This window comes from Vicugna pacos, chromosome 18 (genome assembly GCF_048564905.1).
Source record: "Vicugna pacos chromosome 18, VicPac4, whole genome shotgun sequence".
Lineage (NCBI taxonomy): Eukaryota > Metazoa > Chordata > Mammalia > Artiodactyla > Camelidae > Vicugna > Vicugna pacos.
Genome location: NC_133004.1, coordinates 45591116 through 45608840, shown reverse-complemented (window position 1 = coordinate 45608840; position 17725 = coordinate 45591116). Strand labels below are relative to the sequence as shown.

Below are 17725 nucleotides of genomic sequence, written 5' to 3'. Positions count from 1 at the left end.
CTTTGAGTGACCATCAAGGCCCTGTTTCTCGCCTGCCCCCACTTCTGTCTTCATTGCCACGACTCCCACCGCTACCTGGCTGGGCACGGGGCCGCCTCACTGGCCTGCAAACCTGCCAGGCACACTCAGGGCCTCTGTGCCCGCTGCTCCCCAGCCTGGAGTGCCCTTCCCCCGCTGTGGGCGTGGCTGTCCCTCCCCACCAGGCCTGTGCTCAGCTGTTGCTGTGTCATGGGGCCTTCCCGGACCCCATCACAGGTGCACACCACAGCCCCTGACCCGCTGCCTCCTTCCCGTTACTATGCTTCACAGCACTATTCCCAGCTGACGCACGCGCATTTGACCTGCTGGCTTCTCCTCTGTCCGCTAGGACGCACCTCCTCGGGGATCCGCACATGTTCCTTCTACTCTACCTCCAGTGTCTAGAACAGTGCCTGGCACAAAGCACCACGTTTTGGAATACACTTTGAAGCAGTGTGGCCCAGTGGTCTGCATCTGCAGACAGTGAAACAGGCCTTGGTGGCTGGGAGGGAAGGAGGGAGGGAGGGCCGGGACCCTCTGGCAGGCACCACATCTTCCCGCTGGGGGCATGGGACATGGACCCTCTGCTGGCATCTACTCCCCCCGCCCCCACCTTGGTGGTTCTGGGAAGCAGGTACCCTTTATCTTGGAGATGGTGGGGGAGTTGCTCAGCATGCGGTCCAGGTCTTCCTTCAGGCTCTGGTTCTCCTCTGTGAGCTCCTGGACGCTGCGGGACAAGCTCAGGAAGGCACTGCTCATTTTTTTCTGCTTTTTAAGGCCGATTTTCTTCTCCACTGGAGGCCTAGGAGCAACAAGACCAAGTGGCCAAGGCTGAGTTCCTCAACTGGCTCAATCCACGTCCAGACTGAGGGGTAGGCGTGTGATGTCCTGGGGGCTCAGAGCAGTTTCTGCAGACTAATGTTTGCAGCTTAACAGGGAACACTAACTTTGAACTCCAGACGGGAAGCTGTTATCCCCCCCAACCCTCCTCATTAGCAAACCCGTGTAGCAAAATACTGCATCCAGCCATTAGTAGTCGGTTTTAAATAGTGCCACTAAAAAATGCATGGAAATTTCTTGTCTCTATTGTTCCAAACGTACCGAGATACTAGTTTTGATTTTGTCTCTTATTCCACAAAGTCTAAAATAGTCGCACCCCATTATTCATAGATTCCAAATCTGCAAATTCGCCTTCTCGCTAACATGTATTCGTAACCCCCAAATCGACAGCTGTGTGCCTCTGTGGTCACTCTGAGGCACGGGCAGAGGGGAGGTGTGTCTGAGCCCTGGGCGGGCACCTCTGGTCTCAGATCTTGTGCTGTCAGTAGGGTGGTTTTCGTGGTCTACCTGGTGCCTCACGTTTGTGCTCTCTGTTGGCGGTTTCACCATTTTAAATGGTCCTTGCAGTGCAGTTTGCAGTCACTAAAAGTAAGTGACTCAGGAGGAACCACACATGTGTGTTAGACCAGCTTTGTTCAGCCCGAGTCACAGTGCAGCTGGTCGTGCATGCAGCGTTGATGAACCAACAATGTACACGAAATACGGTGTCCGTCAACAGGAACACACACAACGGCAGGTTTCATGCTGCCTGGCTGACGGAAATGCTGTGACCACTCCGGGAGCAACGGGAATCGACTGTGACTCCTGCCTGGCCCTTTACAGAGTTTGCCAACCCCCATTCTAAACGACTAGGGGGAAACAGAAAAAGGGGAGAGCGTGCCTGGCAGTGTCCGTGCTCAGCAGTGTCAGCGACTCACTGCAGGGGCCGGGGCCACAACCAAATCTATGACAGTGGCCACTCCATCCTGAGTCTGTTAAAAGCGCAATGTCGTCTCGGAAAGGGCCAAGGGGTACAGGAAATCGACCAGATAAGGAAACTCTGCTGTCTCTCCTAGGAAACCTGCGTGGCAAGGTGAACTCATACTTGGTACTAAGTGCCTTCCTGGAAGGAAGGTCTGCTTTGAAATTAGGTCTGTTTCCTAATGCTCTGCTGGAAACGTTAAGCAGTTTGAGCGCGGAACACGCTGTCCGGCGTCAGCGCGTGGCTGTAGCGAGGCCACAGCTGCACCGTCCCAGGGGGAAGCATCGGCTCTAGCCATGAACACAGCAGGGCGCTGCTCCTAAGTTTTGGGCAGTGTCTGCGGTCTCCACGCAAGGCCTGCACCACTGAGGGCAGCTGACCGGGAAGGCAACCCACAAAACATGGCTCCCAAAGAGAGGCTCATACGTCTTCCCTGTCGTTTCAGAACTTGCCAGGAGAGTCTGGAGACGACGAGTCTGTAAACATCAAGGTAAAGTGCAGTAAATACAACACGAGACCAGCAGAGACCTTCCTCTGAGAACCCGGGGCTCAGTCCCAGCTTCTGCCCGGGCAGCAGGTAAGCGCTGTGTTCAAGCTGAGATGGACCAGAGGAGGTTCCCACGGCGCACGCAGCCAGGCCAGCACGCACCCTCCCGCACTCTCCCAGCCCGCACCCTGCTCTGGGCGAGAGGGCACACACCTCCTCGTAATACGTCTCCATGGCGACCCTCATCTCCTCCAAGTTGGTAGTCTTCATGTCAGTCTGCAGTTTGCTGAAAACCCAAGTTCAGAGTTAACGTGGCAGACTGCCAGCACTCCCAGGCACAGCAGGAGGAAGTGTGTTTCCCAGAACACCGGACAAGGACGGGCTTTGGAAGAGAGCCGGCTGGGTGGGTGGGGGGAGCCTGGGCCGGCCCTCAGCTGGCAGGAGGCCTTGCACAAGACGGATGAGGAGAGAACTCCCGCCCCCACAGGGCCCTTCCATGTGGGACCAGCCACTTTCCAGGCTGAGGTAACAGACTCCCAGGGGACAGTCTCTGCTTTAAGAGGCTGTCTTTAAAAACTGGAGTAACTATGGAGAAAGACCTCAGGGTTAGACAGGACAAGTCATCTTTGGGGAAGGTGGGGAGATGTTCTTGTCCTCAACTTTTCACAGACTTTAGGCACAAGGCTCTAACAGAGAAAGGAAAGTCAAGTCACCGAGTGCAGCAATCTGAACCAGAAAAGCCCAGCCAACAATAAATGCTTAAAGCCGACAATTTCAGCAGAGACAAAAGGGAGGGAGAGCTAGTGTATAAGAGGGTACACGGGGCAGTAGAAAGTGAAAACGTAGATTTCCTTAGATAAACTCAGACACAGCGGGGAAAGACTCTCCCTTGGTGACCCAACAGCAGGAAAGGAGTCTGTGTAGCAGCACTAGAAACAGCGCCAGGGTAGGTGGGGCACCGCACAGCAAAGACAGGCAGCCGGCGAGCGCGTGGCCGAGCGCTCACGGCTCGCATCGAGGTCCCTAAAGTTCACGCCGGAGTAAAACGTGGTCACAGAAGACGACGGAGGGAAAGCGTTTCTCCAGCGTAACAGGACAAGGAAGGATTAGGGAGAAGGAACACTGTTCCTTGGTGACGTCTGGAAGAGGGAGCAGAAAGGTGAAGCTGGGACAGGGACGTGGGCGGAGGATGGACGTGGGAAGCGCAGCTGCAGCTGCGGAGACGGCGAACGCGGGTGGTGAGAGCCGCAGGATGCGCGTGCACGTGCGTGTGCGCATGCGTGCGGCCCAGCCGGCCTCAGCCCACGCCCCGCCCCGCCCCGCCCCGCCCCGCCCGCCGCCTCCCCGTACTTGATGGTGCTGTCCTTCTCCTTGCACTGCTGCTCCAACTTGAGAATCCGCTGCTTCAGCCCGTTGATCACCTGCCAACGGGACACCACCGCGTCAAGCTGACCGTCCCTGCGGTCCCCCCCAACGCCCCCAAGACGCAGACCGCCCTGTCCGCAGGCTGGGTTGGGTGTCCCCTGCCGGCGGACAGGGCAGCATCCCCAGTCCTGCCCGTTCACTCGCCGGCGTCTCTTCCAGGCTCCAGGTGCAGCCAGGAGAGAGGGGGCCAGCCGTCCCGCCCACCAGAGCAGAGTGGAGAGTAAGCGGAGGTACGGGGGTGCCCCCACAAAGCTGCAGCCTTCCCCCTCCAGCCCACTCCACACTCGCACTGCGGACGGGGGACAGCACCTACACTGGGGTTTAGATACAAAACCCAGGAGCCGAGGCCCGTGACAACTCGGTCCACAGCACCGCGCGGGGAGGGAGCAGGGCTGGAGGCGGCCGGGCCGCGGGGCCCAGGCCAGGGCGGCCCTGAGGGCCCTCCCGCCCGGCTGCTTCCTGCTCCGTTAGTGCAGGCTCTGGGAGATAACACCCGTATATTCCCCAAAGAACACCCCGTTTTTTCTTCTTCAGCAGTCAAACAACTTTTTAATTGGATTTTAAGGTCGTTTTTCGTTATCCTAGTAATACTTGAATATATTTGCTTGTAAAAAGAATTATAGATGAAACTACAGCCTTTGACCTCACCCCTCTCAACTAAATGTCATTATCAACTTTGTGTATAGACCTTAGCTTACGCATGCACACACGTGTGCACAACCACAGAGATTCTGGCATTTGTACATCTGTTTACATAAGTGGGATCCTCCCACACATATCTTTCTGCAACCTGCATTTTTTTTTCCACTCAACAAACTGTCTTGCTACTCTGCCCAGCCAGTTCCTGCGGACTTATGTCCTCCTTCCAGGACAGGAACATACACGGTCCAGTTCCCCACCCTGCTGACAGATACTGATACGTTACCAGTTTGTGCTACTACAAGCCCCTTCAATGGAAACTCCCTGTGCGCACACGCAAGTGCTTCTCCAGGGCAGATGAGGACGAGCACAAGCGTTCCGTCACAGGGCAGAGGTCTGGCAAAGGGCAGCAGAGGGAAAACTGCCCCCACCCTTGCGATCTACAATGTCTACTTTTAACCCACTTTAATTTAAAAAAAAACACAGCATCAGAACAAAAATGCAAAAAGCCTTTTCTCTGTACAAGCATTCATTATTTATAGAATTCTACATCCTCACCAAATTAATCATATAGACATTTCTAAACGTAGCTGTGCTATTTTATATACATATATATATATATATATATATATATATTTAAAAATGTCTTTCGGAACATGTTTTGATACAGCGGTATTCCAATGTGACTGGCTTCACCTCAAGTTTCCCCCTAAACTGGACAGCTATAAATATCCTTGTGCAGATGGCTTCTTGTACTGGATTTCTTTCTTGAGACATAGTCCTAAAAAGAGCATTATTCAACCACCAGCAGGCACAGTGTCACAGATCGTCACTGCACACGGTCACATCGTCCCGGCCTTCACAGAGCTAACGGTCACTCACTGTGAGCCGTTTGGGTAAAGCTCTCAACCTCAGCTTCCTGATTTTAAAAATGGGAATTGACGTCCCCATGACAAAAAGTCCAATGTGCAAACTGTACAACTCTACAGCGTTTAAGAGTTCTGTTATTTAAAAACTACTTATTGTGGAAATACATCGATTGGTTCGCAAGCACTTAAGCATTTACTTTGTGCTGTTTCAGCAGAGAGCTAGGCTGTAATCCTTTATTCAGAGTAGACCGCTTTTATTCCTTATCGATTTGCAGGGATTCGTTGCATATTCTGGAGAAAAACTCCGCTGTGTTCATCAGCAGTGCCCGCCCTCTGCCCCCTCCCCCTTACACTGACCCACTTTCCTTTGTAGTCTTATGGGTTTTATTGTAAATTTTAAATTTATGTTCTCAAACCCATTAATCACATCATTAATGTGATTTTGTGTTCAACGATCTCAACGTTGAATCCCTGCCGGTTTTCTTTTAGCATTTTTGATTTCTTATAAACATGTGTTTCCTTGACTCATACGAGATTTATTGCGATACGTTTTTCTCCAACTGCTATAGTTTATTGCCACGGCATTATGGTACAGTGGTTCCACTTTCCATAATTTTGTTCCATTCAATCTGTGATGTATTATTACACAACACACAAGAGGGGTTCGTATGTGTTTTAAGGCCCTAATTATATTCCTGCTTTGTTTCCCTGTTTTAAATCAGTGTCATCTGTTAAGTCTGATGTGTTTTTTTTCAGTCCCCCTCTGTGATGACCCTTTCCTACAGCAGCCTTTGGGCCAATGGTAAGCCTACTAGCCTCCCCCCTGAGCCCCTCCTGAAACCTGCCACTCCTCTAAAGGCTGCTTCTAACACCAGATTTCAGAGGACAGGTTACCTGTTCTGCTGAGATTATACTCACCCAGCCAGTGTCAGGCCTTTTCTCTGCCAGAGTCCGAACAAAATCCGGGCCCTGCAGTGAGCAGATGGAGAAATGAAGACAAGGTGTGGTTTAGCGCCCCCTCGTGAGTCGGCCGAGGGCCCTGCATCCCCCCCACCCCCCCCACCAGCATCTGGACACCGCCGCGGAGGCCAGGAACCTACCCGGGACGGATCCAAGAGCTGTTCTATCTGCCGGTCCTTTCGGCTGTTTTCCTCTTCTAAGCGCCGAAGCTTTGTTCTCATCAGATCCACATCACTCTTCTGCATGTGTAATGACTGAAGGACAGAAGGACCACACGTACGGACACACACACCGTGCACACAGACACCCAGTGAGACACTGAGTTGAGAGGCGTTTTAAAAGCCGTCTAGTTCCCAATCAGGGCACTGTGTGTGCGGGGGCGGGGGGGGTGAGGGAGGTCTGGATGTCACCTGCCTCATTAGGGGCAGGACCACCCACACAGCTAGGAACTGCCACCCAAAGCGCCAACAGCACCCACCCCCGCCAGCCGCAAACGCTGCTCCACAAATCAGTCCTGTCAGCAGCGAGTCTGGAAGGTGCCAACACGACGTGTTCTCCACGTCCGCGTGGGAAAGCCCATGTTTCTGACACCACACCTCATCATAGTCTAATGTCCTTTTAAAATTCTTCTCAACTAAGGCTCAGTTAGTCCGAGCTATGGTTCCCGAACGCTTATCTGTGGATGAATTTTTCACCAGCCCGTGGTGAGTTTAGAAGAAAGACTATCAATTTTTCACAAAACGAAGTTTATTTAATGTTTACAACTCTCCTGTATTTTGAAATTGTGTCCTTCCTACTGTTTTGGACACATACAGTCCTTTTATGAAATGGTGATGGAAGGGTTAGGGTATTCCAAAGTTTTGTTTTCAATGTCCTCACTTGAAAAAGCCTTTTCCTTGTCTGTGAAGCCACACAACCTGAAAGTGTACGGTTAAGACCGTGCTCAGAAGCCTCATGGGGAAACGGCCGCACAGGTCGGCCAGTGCTACAGTTACCCCACTTCCAGCATCGGCCCGCACCCGAATTAGCCAGTTATCTTGGAGGCGTCCTTCTCCTTTCAAGGGGCTTGTGGTGCTCAGAAGAGTCTGAATGTCTGAACAAACCCAGCTGCCACCACTGAAAAGACAATTCAAAGTGTGCGTCCCACTGAGGGATGCCTGGAAAGCCAGCCACATGCCCACAGTTGGCAGGAGAGATGCCTGGCTCTTGATGAGTGTTCAGTGAGTAAGTCAGTTAATACACAGTCATTAGGAAAGAGAAGAAATCCGGTCATGGGAATTCTGCTTCCAGAAATACGGAGTACACTCACTTTTCCCTATTCCTCCTGCTCAGTACAGCTAAAAACCTCGGTCACTGCATGTAAAGCAAACACAAGAAGACTCGGAAAGGTGGAGAGGAGGAGGAAGACTAGCCGGGACCTCAGGATCCAGACAACGACAAGCAGGGGGCTCCTCCAGTTCTCCTTTGCCTCGCATGCCCTGGCCTGGCTGCTGCAGGGGCCCACGCTGGACAAGGCAGTGGGCAGGGACAGGAAAAGCCTCTGCTCTCTGGCAAAAAGGGGCAGCCTAACAAGGCAGAAAATGCACGTACAGTAACTGCTCCGGCCCAGGGAAAGAGCGCAGGAAACACTGCTGGGGAGCCTGGACCCCAGCCTGCCAGGCTGCAGCAAGGTGCCCACCCCTCCTCACTGGGGCTGGGGGTGGGGGAAGGTGTGTCAGAGGAGGCCAACTGGAGGGCCAGGACTCTCACCATCCAGTGGTGACCAGGTCACACACAAAGCAAGATTGGCGAGTTAGATACTAACATACCAATAATTACATTAAATGTAAACGATCCAAACAAACCAATCAGAAGACGGAGACTAGCAAAGCGGATGAAAAAGCGTGACCCATCCACATGCTGTCTGTAAGAAACTCGAAAGTAAAAGGATAGAGAGAGATGCCATTGAAACATTCATCAAAAAACATTCATCAAATCGTTAATCTGAACTAACATCAGACAAAGCAGAGAAGGGAAACTGACCGAACAGAATGGGACATTACGTAATGATTGTAAGGGTCCGGCCCCCAACAAGACAGCAGTCCTAAATGTGTGTCCACCAAGCAGAGCTGGAAAACACGTGAGGTGACACCCGACAGAGCTGACAGGGGAAACCAAGAAACCCACAATTACATTGGAGACATCAACACCCTTCTCCCAACAACTGATGGAGCAGCGGGACAGAAGGTCAGCAGGGGCACGAAAGAACTCAGACCACCAACAACCGACAGGCGCCAAGGGACATTCGTGGAATGCTCCACCCGGCCTCAGAATGCCCGTCTCTCCAAATGTCCACGGAGCCCACGTGTAGACAGACCACATCGTGGGCCACACAGCAAACCTCAACAAACGTCCAAGAAATGAGGTTATTGAGTGCATTCTGTGGAGTCAAACTAGAGGTCGACAACAAAAACGGGAAAATCTTTAACTCTTAGAAACCAAACAACACGATTCCAAACAATCACGGGTCCAAAAAATGCATTAAAAATGCATTAAAAAATACAACATATCACAGTGGGCAGTAGGCAGTAACACAGTCTGAGGGGGAGGAACTACAGACACAAGCGACAGCCAGGATGGACCTCACGAGAAAGAACGGAAGGAGACAAGCCCGAGGTCACACACCACACGACTCCATTTACATGACACTGTCAAGATGCCAACATTCCAGAGATGGAGGAAAATCAGTGGTTTCCAGGAGTGAGGGGTGGTGGGTGGGGAGGGAGGTGGGCGTGACATCAAGGGGCAGGATGAGGACATCTCTGGGGTGTCAGGGCCATCATGTGTCTTGACTGCAATGCTGGTTACACAGGTCTACACATGAGATGATGTGACCCAGAACTACATATGCACCCTGCACCCCGACATCAGTCTCCTGGTTTCGATATTGCACAATTGTCACGTGAGGCGTAACCACTGGAGGAGACGGGGTGAGGGTGCCAGGGCCTCTCTGCCCTAGCATCGTGACTTCCTGGGAGGCTGCCATTGTGTCACAGCGAGCGTATGACAGGCTGACCTCGGACTGCATGTTAGGCAGGGCACTACCGCCCTTTCGTGGGCTAGTCTACGAACCCTCACAACAACCCTGAGAAATGGTACTGTTATTATCATCCCTGTTTTTCAACAGGAAACCGACGCATCACTTGCTTGAGGAAAGCTACCCTGGACGCTCCAGATCCTGGAGCAACAGTGTTGAAAGTAAAACTCTCTTCTGTCGGGACTGAGAAGCTCAGGCTGACTTCGTTTGAATAAAGTCAGTACGATGCTACCCAGAGACTTGTTTCTGCCCCAGGAAAGCTCCTTCCGAGAGTGCTGCTGTGGGGATTAGTCGCAGTTTCAGGGACTCTGAGCTCACGCAGTACAGTCTCCGAACCCAGATAAGAATTCTCCTGTGGCACCCTGGGGAAAGTCACCCCACGTTCGCTGAACACCTCCCCAGACGGGGCTGCAGTGACCCCTTGGGCAAGACTTCCACTGCTACACATCCCTGGGCATGCTTGGACCCAGGAGAGGGCAGTGTCCCGCTGCTCAGGCGCGACGGTTGCCAGGCTCCTCACCGGGCCCTGGGCACGCTGGCCGCCAGCACCCTGCCGAACCCCTGCCGCCCAGACTGATCGCAGCCCTCGAGGTCCAGCTCGCCTGGTGGGGAAGGCAGGTCTGTGCACAGACCAGCGTGGCGGTGGGGGGAGCCCCAGCCGCTCCCCCAGCGGCACATGAGTATGTGCAGATATTAAAGAGCAGGCGGCAATCCTGGCGGTGGTGAAGGTGACGAGGGTGGTGATCATGAACTGCAGTGCCACGGGTGCTTCAGGGAGGGCAGCAGCAAGGGTCAGCGAGAAGAGCCTCAGCCCCGGGTGGCAGAGGGCCTCGCCAGAAAGCCCGGTTCTGCTACTGGTTGAACTCGGCTGGACGCCTAACCTCGCCGAGTCTCCGGGTCATCACCAGATGACAGCTGTAAGCTATCCAGGGGCTCCTGCAGAGCCCCACTGAGGTCGGGCGTGCGCAGTGCCGTTAACACCAAAGAATTACACACACGGGAGGTTTCTGGTAACAGCACCCCCAGTGACCTTATCACAACGCCGAGCCTCAGGGCGCACAAGGACTACCCCAGTCCTCTCCACCGTGCCGGACAGGCCGGGCGCAGGTGGGCTCCAACCACCGTCGGCCCCTCATGCCCGCCGCTGGTGCGAGGCCTTCCTCTAGCCAGTGTCGCCCAGCTCCTCAGACCCCAGGCCAGGCGTCAGACCCAGGTGTCCCTCCAAACCGCGTGTTCTTTCCCCACAGATAATCCCAGCACGGATGCTGACTTCCCAGCCACTGTCATTAGCAGGCTTTCCTGCTTAAAATCAACAAAGAAAAGCTGGAAACACTACCTTCTTCAGCTCGATGATCTCATCATACATGTCCTCCTTCTCTCTGTGGATGGGGGTCCCAGGAACGGAGCCTGCAGGGAGAAACACAGCCCTCTTACAGGGCCGTCTGAAAGGCAAGAGTTCTGGGCTATACCTTAAGGAAAACCTGCAAGTTAATAACATTATCCCTTTTTTTTTTTTAAAGGAGAATAAAAAAGAAAAGCAAAAGTATTTCCACATTTTTAAACTGATCGTGCTCTTTCCCCAAAAGTGAGGAAATCCAGAAAGATGAAGGAAGAGAAAATGAAACATGTGAACTCGGGGCTTAATTATAGTAAAGGAGTAAAGACGGGAGTCTAACGGGGAAGTGATATGATAAACAGCAAACATAATAAAAAAACAAACACACATGCGCTCACACTGACGAGCACGCCCGCGTCTAACGGACGGTGTGCGGGGCGCTCCGCGCCGTGTGATCCCTGAAGGGCCAGGACTCTGACACACAAGCCCAAAATGGCCCTGCCAGCGGCCGGTGCAGCAAGGGGATGTTGCGGGCACTGGGACACGCTGTCTCCACACTTCCCACGGGGCGGACAGGAAAAGCAGTGCCAGCCGAGGGAGGAAACACCCAGCTTAACACCAGACAGGAGGACAGAAACATGAAAACTAACCAACTCTTTCTGGTGAGATTTGGGCTTTTTAGTACTCTTTACAGTTTTTATCTCTAAGACTGCTTATCCAGTAAATTGAAATAGGACCCCAAGTGTCAGGAGGCAGGCACACTGAAGCCCCGGAAGATGTCCCCGCCCACATCAGGGGCGGGACGGACCTTCAGGGGCTACCGTCCTCAGCACACCCGCAGACTCCTACAGATGGAACCCCAGATCTCACTGTCACAGCTCACCCCCAAGCCCCAGAGCCCTTCCTCTCGCTCTTCCTCAGTGGCGGCCATGTCACCATCAACATGCTCACCGTGGCTGGCAGAACGCCTGAGATTTGACCTCCTCATTCTTATGGCTTCTGTCAGATAGTCGGGGGTGCTGCTGGGGGGGGTGGTCCACGCACGCTCCAAGGTGAGGTCTGATCTCAGGGCTTGGGTCAGACTTCCTGGTTTGAATGTGCACGGATTTAACAGAACAGGTACAAGCAGGTACAATAGGAGGCGTGGTCTCTATAATCAGTCTTCCGGATGAAGAACACTCAGGGCCACCAGCAGCGTGTGGCACACGTTCGACCACCAGCTCTCAAGACAGATAAAGCCCCGATCGGTCGCATCTGCCCATCTCGGTGGTCTGAATATTCCCTCCGCCCCCAGCTGAGCAGCCGGCTCCTGCAAGCCAGGAGGGGCGCCGTGGCACTCCCCGGGGCCCCACCCCGGGCGGGCGGCGGTGCCGGGCCAGCTGAGGCCCTCGCACGCAGACCACATGCGGACTACACTCTGCGCTGCGTGAAAGCAGAGGCACTGTGTCTCTGAGAACGTTCAGAACACTGTCATTCAGGCGAGCGGTATTTAGAGCTCTATCTCAAGTCCCCACCCGCCATTCTTAGCACTCCTCTCTGGGGCACGAAGGGCTTCTGCGGGGACCACATACCTTGCCTGGAGCTTCCCAGCCACAGCTTCTGGGGGGTCAAGGACACTCTGCTGCCGAGGGGCATGCTCGCTGCTGTCCTCAGAGCTCTCCAGGAGGCCACTTTGCTCGGCTTAGCATGATAAGGTGATTCTAAAAAGCCAACACATGGTTTTAGAGGCGCAAAGTATCGATCCCCCTTGACATACATGCTTTAGAAAGACAAAAATGGCAAAGCAAAACATTCGCAAGGACATAGTAACAAGCCCAGAAGAACACGTTCTGACAAAAATAAAAAACATGTTATAACACGTTATAAAGTGCAGCTCTGCTGCATATGTGTACTTACATCTGTTTTTAAAATCCTATTGTAAAGAAATAACATAGGGGAAATTTATTTTAAAATATGAATCCGGGGGAGGGGGAGGGTATAGGTCAGTGGTAGAGTGTGTGTTTAGCAGGCACCAGGTCCTGGGCTCCATCCCCAGCCCAAATAAATAACTAAACACATAAACCTAATTACCTCCCCCCAAAACAGAGACAAAAACAGAAAACAAAATAAAACATGGATCCAAAATTCTACCAATATTACATTACTTAATTTCCCATTCAACTTTTTCAGATATGTATGTATTTTTACAGAGTCGCAGTCATAGCGAACACACAATTTTATATCCTTTATACTTAACACTGTAAATACTTCTTTCATGTTGCCACAGAATATGCAAGTAATATTATTTAGAACTTAATATGTAAAATAGAAGAAATGAGAAAAAAGTATACTTTTCCAAGTCATTTTTTATTTTGTCATCAAAATGAGGGAGAGATTTTAAAATTATATTTTAATCTGGGATTTTACTCTTTAATTATGTAAAGTAGGGAAATTACGCAAATTTATGCATAACCAAGTTGTTCATAAAATGTACTTGTATTTCTTAAATACCAAAGAAATTTGTATCTGTAGAAGGTCCTGAGATTCTAAGTCTAATATATTTAATTTCTTGAAATTTCAAAGATTTTTCCACGGTTTCAGGATTTATGGAACGTTTTCCATTATTGTTCAGGACGAGGGAGTAAAGGCACATTGGACCCTGAGGCCCCTCCAGCCCCAGGACCACTGTGCTCCATTTCCAGGGTATTTGGAAGGCCTTCCAAACTTTAAACATGCATGTAAGTGCTCATTCATGAAAGCCAGTGATCAGAAAAAAGCCCACAAACGACATTTCCCTCCTAAATGGCTGGGATTCACCAATAAATAGTAAGAACCCTTCAGCGAAAGGTGGCCTATGGAGAAAGCCGGGAAGAGGGAAGAGGGGACGCAGCAGGAGGTGGACATCGGTGGTGGCTGACACGCCTGAGCACCAGTGAACCCGGGAAGCCCGGAAACATGGCCGCCGGCCCGCCCTCCTCAGGGGGCTCTGCCCACTGAAAAATCGCAGAACAGCGGGAGCTACAGACCCACAGGGACCGAGATTGGGAATTAAAGTAAAACACTAATTAAGTGAACAGGACAGACATGGCTCTGCTGCTCTGGCCCGGAAATCAGACAGGAGCACACCTACTGAGAGAGGATAGGGAAGGGGGCGGCGGGGGCCCGGGACAGGGCGGCCTGAGACCTGGGGAGCATGGCAGGGCCCTGAGAGAAGAGGCAGCTCAGCGGAGGGGACACAGTGCGTCGTGTCAGGTGAGCACTGTGCTGGGGGCCAGAACTTGTGCAGGGACGAGAGGTGCCCGGCGTGGCTGGGGTGAGCACGGCGAGGCCACTGAGTTACAGCACACCCCCTCCAGTTTTTAATGCTTTGGGGGGTCTGGCCACTCTAAATTACGTGAAAACACAATTCTGACATTCACAGAAATCAAGATAAAATTTGATTGTTAGTATTTTCAACGCTTGAAATGTTTGACTTCCAGGAAGAATAATGAAAGATGGTCTAACCTTAGGTACTTTCTCGACAAAAAAGACTTAAACAAAATGGTCTGAAACGAGGAGGTCTAACACACAACACCCACACTGTCACTTCACATCTGCTCTCAGTTTTCTCCAGGGAAGGAGAGCAAGACACCCAAAGCCCAAACTGCTGGATGATTTCTTCCCAATGTTCATATTTACTTGTAATAATAAGACACGCTTGCTTTCCTTTGCAGGAATTTATCTTCCTAATTATGTTTTCTGGGGCTAATATGAAAGCTCATTTGTGTTCTCTGAGTGTCATGCTTAGGACAGTACGCTGGAAATACATGTGTACATAAGAGACATACAGACACACGCACACACGCACTTAACAAGGTCGGGCCAGGCTGCAGGACTGCGGGCAGCAAGGGGAAGCCAACCCAGGGCCTGGTCTGTCCCAAAGACAGCGGGAAGCAGAGAACTCAGCCCAGCACCCGATGAGCTGCTCTGGGTCTCAGGGAACAAGTCCTGCCTTTCCTTCACTTTGGTGGCCTTGGGAAGAGCGAGGCGACTCCAAAAAGAGCACACAAAAGGCTGGAAGCACTGCGTCTTGTGGAGGGGCTCCCTGGGACAGTGACAACTCCGGACCTCAGCCCCTGCTGGGCCTCCTCCCACTGGGACACCTGGGGAAGGCGCTGACCCAGGAGCGTGCCCCCAAGGTCCCAACACAAAACGGAGCAAACCGGCAGGAAGGTCCTAAGTATTCAGAGAAGAAAACATTCCTGACCCTTCTCGCAGGACACCAGGAAGGACAGCTCCCGAGAACCAGCCTCTGAGTTAAACTGGGAATTCGAAAGGTGGGCCCTGGTCATACTCACTCAGGGATGTGGGCGGAGGCTTGTGGAAACTTCTCCTCCTTGCTTTCTGAAAGAAAGCAGAGACCGCGTAAAGCAGGCGGAGGCTTCCCCAGCAGCCAGCATGTCCCCGCCAGGGAGCACCGGCGTCCCCGGTGTGCTCAGAAGCGCCGGGCTGGTAGGCTAACCCGCCCAGACTAGGCAGAGCCTGAGCAAAGGGAGACAGAGTGCAGGGAGGCCCCGACACGGGCAGCGCAGCCCCAGCACAGACAGGTGTACCGACTGAGACCCGCACTGAGGGCGCCCACCGGCCGTCCCCACGCCGGGGCGGGACTTGGGGGTGAGGCAGAGGGCAGGGGCGGCAGGACTGGCCTGTCTGGGAGAGCGCTCCCCCGACAGCCGGGGTGCCCCTTCCATGCCTCCTTCCCCCATCCGTGTCGCACTGGACAGAGAGCCCTCTCACCCCCTGCCAGTGGGCGCACTGGACTGCTGCATGCAGGCCGAGCTTCCCCTGGGAGACTGGTTCGCATCCCTGCTCCTCCCGGGAGCATCGCGGGCCCCCGTCCTCAGTGGCGTGGAGGGAGGACTGAGCTCTGCAGAGCCCCTCATCTCAGCCAGCAGGCCCAGGAAGCCGCCCTGGAGTCCTGGGAGCAAGGGGAGGCTTGCTGGCGGATTTCCGCTGTGCTGCGCTGTGCGCTGGGGTGAGGCTAGAATTCCACCTGCTCCTGCTTCACTGCCCAGCACAGCTTTCCAAACAAACCCCAGGAGGCCGGGTTGGGGCACCAGTGTGCCTGTGACCCGGGCCCTGCCCACGCCCGCTGCCCAATCTCCGTCAGGCTGGCTCCCAGCCCCGGGGCCGTCGGCCAGGACTGGGCACAGTTCTGAGCCGCAGCTGCAAGGTCTCCTTTCTCACACCTCGGTCACTTCCACCTACGACACTGCCTACGTCACCGAGCTCTGCTCCGACCCCTGGCATGTCAGGGTTTGGGGGCTGGGGGTTGCAGGCCAAAGCCAAATGCAGGACAGGAACTTTCATTAGCTTCAGATGTACTCTGCTCATAACATTTTAAATTATAATCCCAGTTATTCAGATCCAGCTGAGGCCTTGGGACTTTTCAAACGCCGAGCAGCATTTGGAATTGGGGATCTGGCCCTCAGCGCAGCGTTTGTGGGGGAACCGTGTGTAAGGGGAAGTGGCCAGCCCTGCCCGGCGGCCACTGCCACCCCTGCGCACTCACCGCACTCAGCTTCTCAGGGTCAGAGTCAAAGGTGATCGCAGACAGACTGTCATCTCCCTGGAGGAACAGATCAGACAGTGAAACCTTCAGGCACCAGTTGGCTCCACAGTCACGCTCAGAGCAGAATCAGCCCCGCCGTGCTGCTGACGCAGGACCCCAAAACTCAGCTCAAGGAGACAGCATATTCAGAGCAGGCAGCGGCCAGTGTGTTCCATCGCGCCTGAAGGAACGAGTGGGGACACAAAACCAGACTGTGGGCCGGGCTGCTCCAGGCCTGTCAATCTAGCAACATCATTCCACACATGACAAAATATCCTTTTTAAAAATTTTTTAAATTAAGGTATAGTTGGTTTACAATATTGTGTTAGTTTCAGGTGAACAGCAAAGTGATTCAGTTACATGTTCATCTTCAGGTTCTCTTCCACTATAGGTTCTTCCACTACACTGAATGCAGTTCCCTGTGTGCTACGGGAGGACCTTGCTGATTATCTGTTTGTGTATCTGCTAACTCTTAATTGACCCCTCCCCCTCCATTTCATCTTTGCGTCAAAGCACAGGAATCTGCGACTGCACCCTGGTGAGGACAAATCGAAGTCCCACGCACACCCACCCACGCGGGCGCTGTCTGGGCATCCAGAGGGTCCTGCCTTCTGGCTCCAGGGAGCTGCCCTGGCCCGGTGAGCAAAATGGAATCTGCACTGTCTGACGTCAGTACTTGTGTGTCAGCGAGGGAAGGGAACCTTCCCAGGAGAGTCGTGTGTCTGTGTTAGGCCGCACTGTGACACGGACAGGGGCGGCCGTAATGTCGGACACCCTCCAGCATGCCTCCCAAACAAGGAGGGTCCAGATAAAGGTGCGGAGTGACTGCATTTGGGTTACGAGGGGACGGCAGTCCATTCCAAATAAACAAGACTCTAAAAAAACCAGCCACTGAATTAGATTTTTGACATCATTAAATAGGTGGTATTTTAAGGTATAAATAGCCAATGACAATTACAGAGAGCAGTTTTCATTTAACGAAGTACATGAGAACGGTGTGCAAAATCCAGGAAGCAAGGCAGGGAACTGCGAACAGATCACGTGGGAGACGAGGGAAGCAAGGTGGTAACTGAGCGCAGGCCCCTGGCCTCACAAAGGACGTGCCCGCCGGCCATGGAGGCCAACTGTTGAAACCACACAGAAAAGTAGCAAAACTTTCTTTTGTGAAGGCTTGTCACTATTTCTTTTTTGGGAGGAGGGGGTGTTAATTAACTTTATTTATTTTCTTCGAGTGGCGGTACTGGGGATTGAACCCAGGACCTCGTGCCTGCTAAGCATGTGCTCTACTGCTGAGCTACAACCACCCCTCCCCATACTATTTCTTGTTCTGAATAAAGTCCTGATAACTTCCAGAAGGAACCAAGGAAGTAAAATATAGTCAGTATCTGAAATCACAGAACAACCCAAGACCTACCCCTTCAGTCAGCAGAGTGAAAGAGGCCATACACAGTATGAAAAAAGCAAAGAAACACATTAAGGGCCAATTCATTCTCCCTTCTCCAAGCACCATCCGGCACCACCCCCTCCACCGTGGGACCTGCGCAG

At 52.9% G+C, this 17725-nt stretch overlaps 1 protein-coding gene across 9 annotated transcripts in view; it reads right to left on the bottom strand.

Moving 5' to 3' along the window:
* IQCE (IQ motif containing E) overlaps positions 1-17725 on the bottom strand; it is a 38253-nt gene that overhangs the window by 17181 nt on the left and 3347 nt on the right. For 3 of the 9 annotated variants that reach the window (XM_072943418.1, XM_072943422.1, XM_072943426.1), the window contains exons 2-12: positions 16142-16198; positions 14928-14973; positions 12183-12311; positions 11563-11697; positions 10612-10682; positions 6340-6453; positions 6158-6208; positions 3657-3727; positions 2520-2592; positions 2216-2295; positions 657-820 (exon numbers count right to left, since the gene is read on the bottom strand). In XM_072943418.1, coding sequence (XP_072799519.1) covers positions 657-820; positions 2216-2295; positions 2520-2592; positions 3657-3727; positions 6158-6208; positions 6340-6453; positions 10612-10682; positions 11563-11697; positions 12183-12311; positions 14928-14973; positions 16142-16198 — 991 coding nt within the window. The remainder of the gene's footprint in view (positions 1-656; positions 821-2215; positions 2296-2519; positions 2593-3656; positions 3728-6157; positions 6209-6339; positions 6454-10611; positions 10683-11562; positions 11698-12182; positions 12312-14927; positions 14974-16141; positions 16199-17725) is intronic. The other 6 variants (XM_072943424.1, XM_072943425.1, XM_072943419.1 and 3 more) reach the window with 5 other exon arrangements.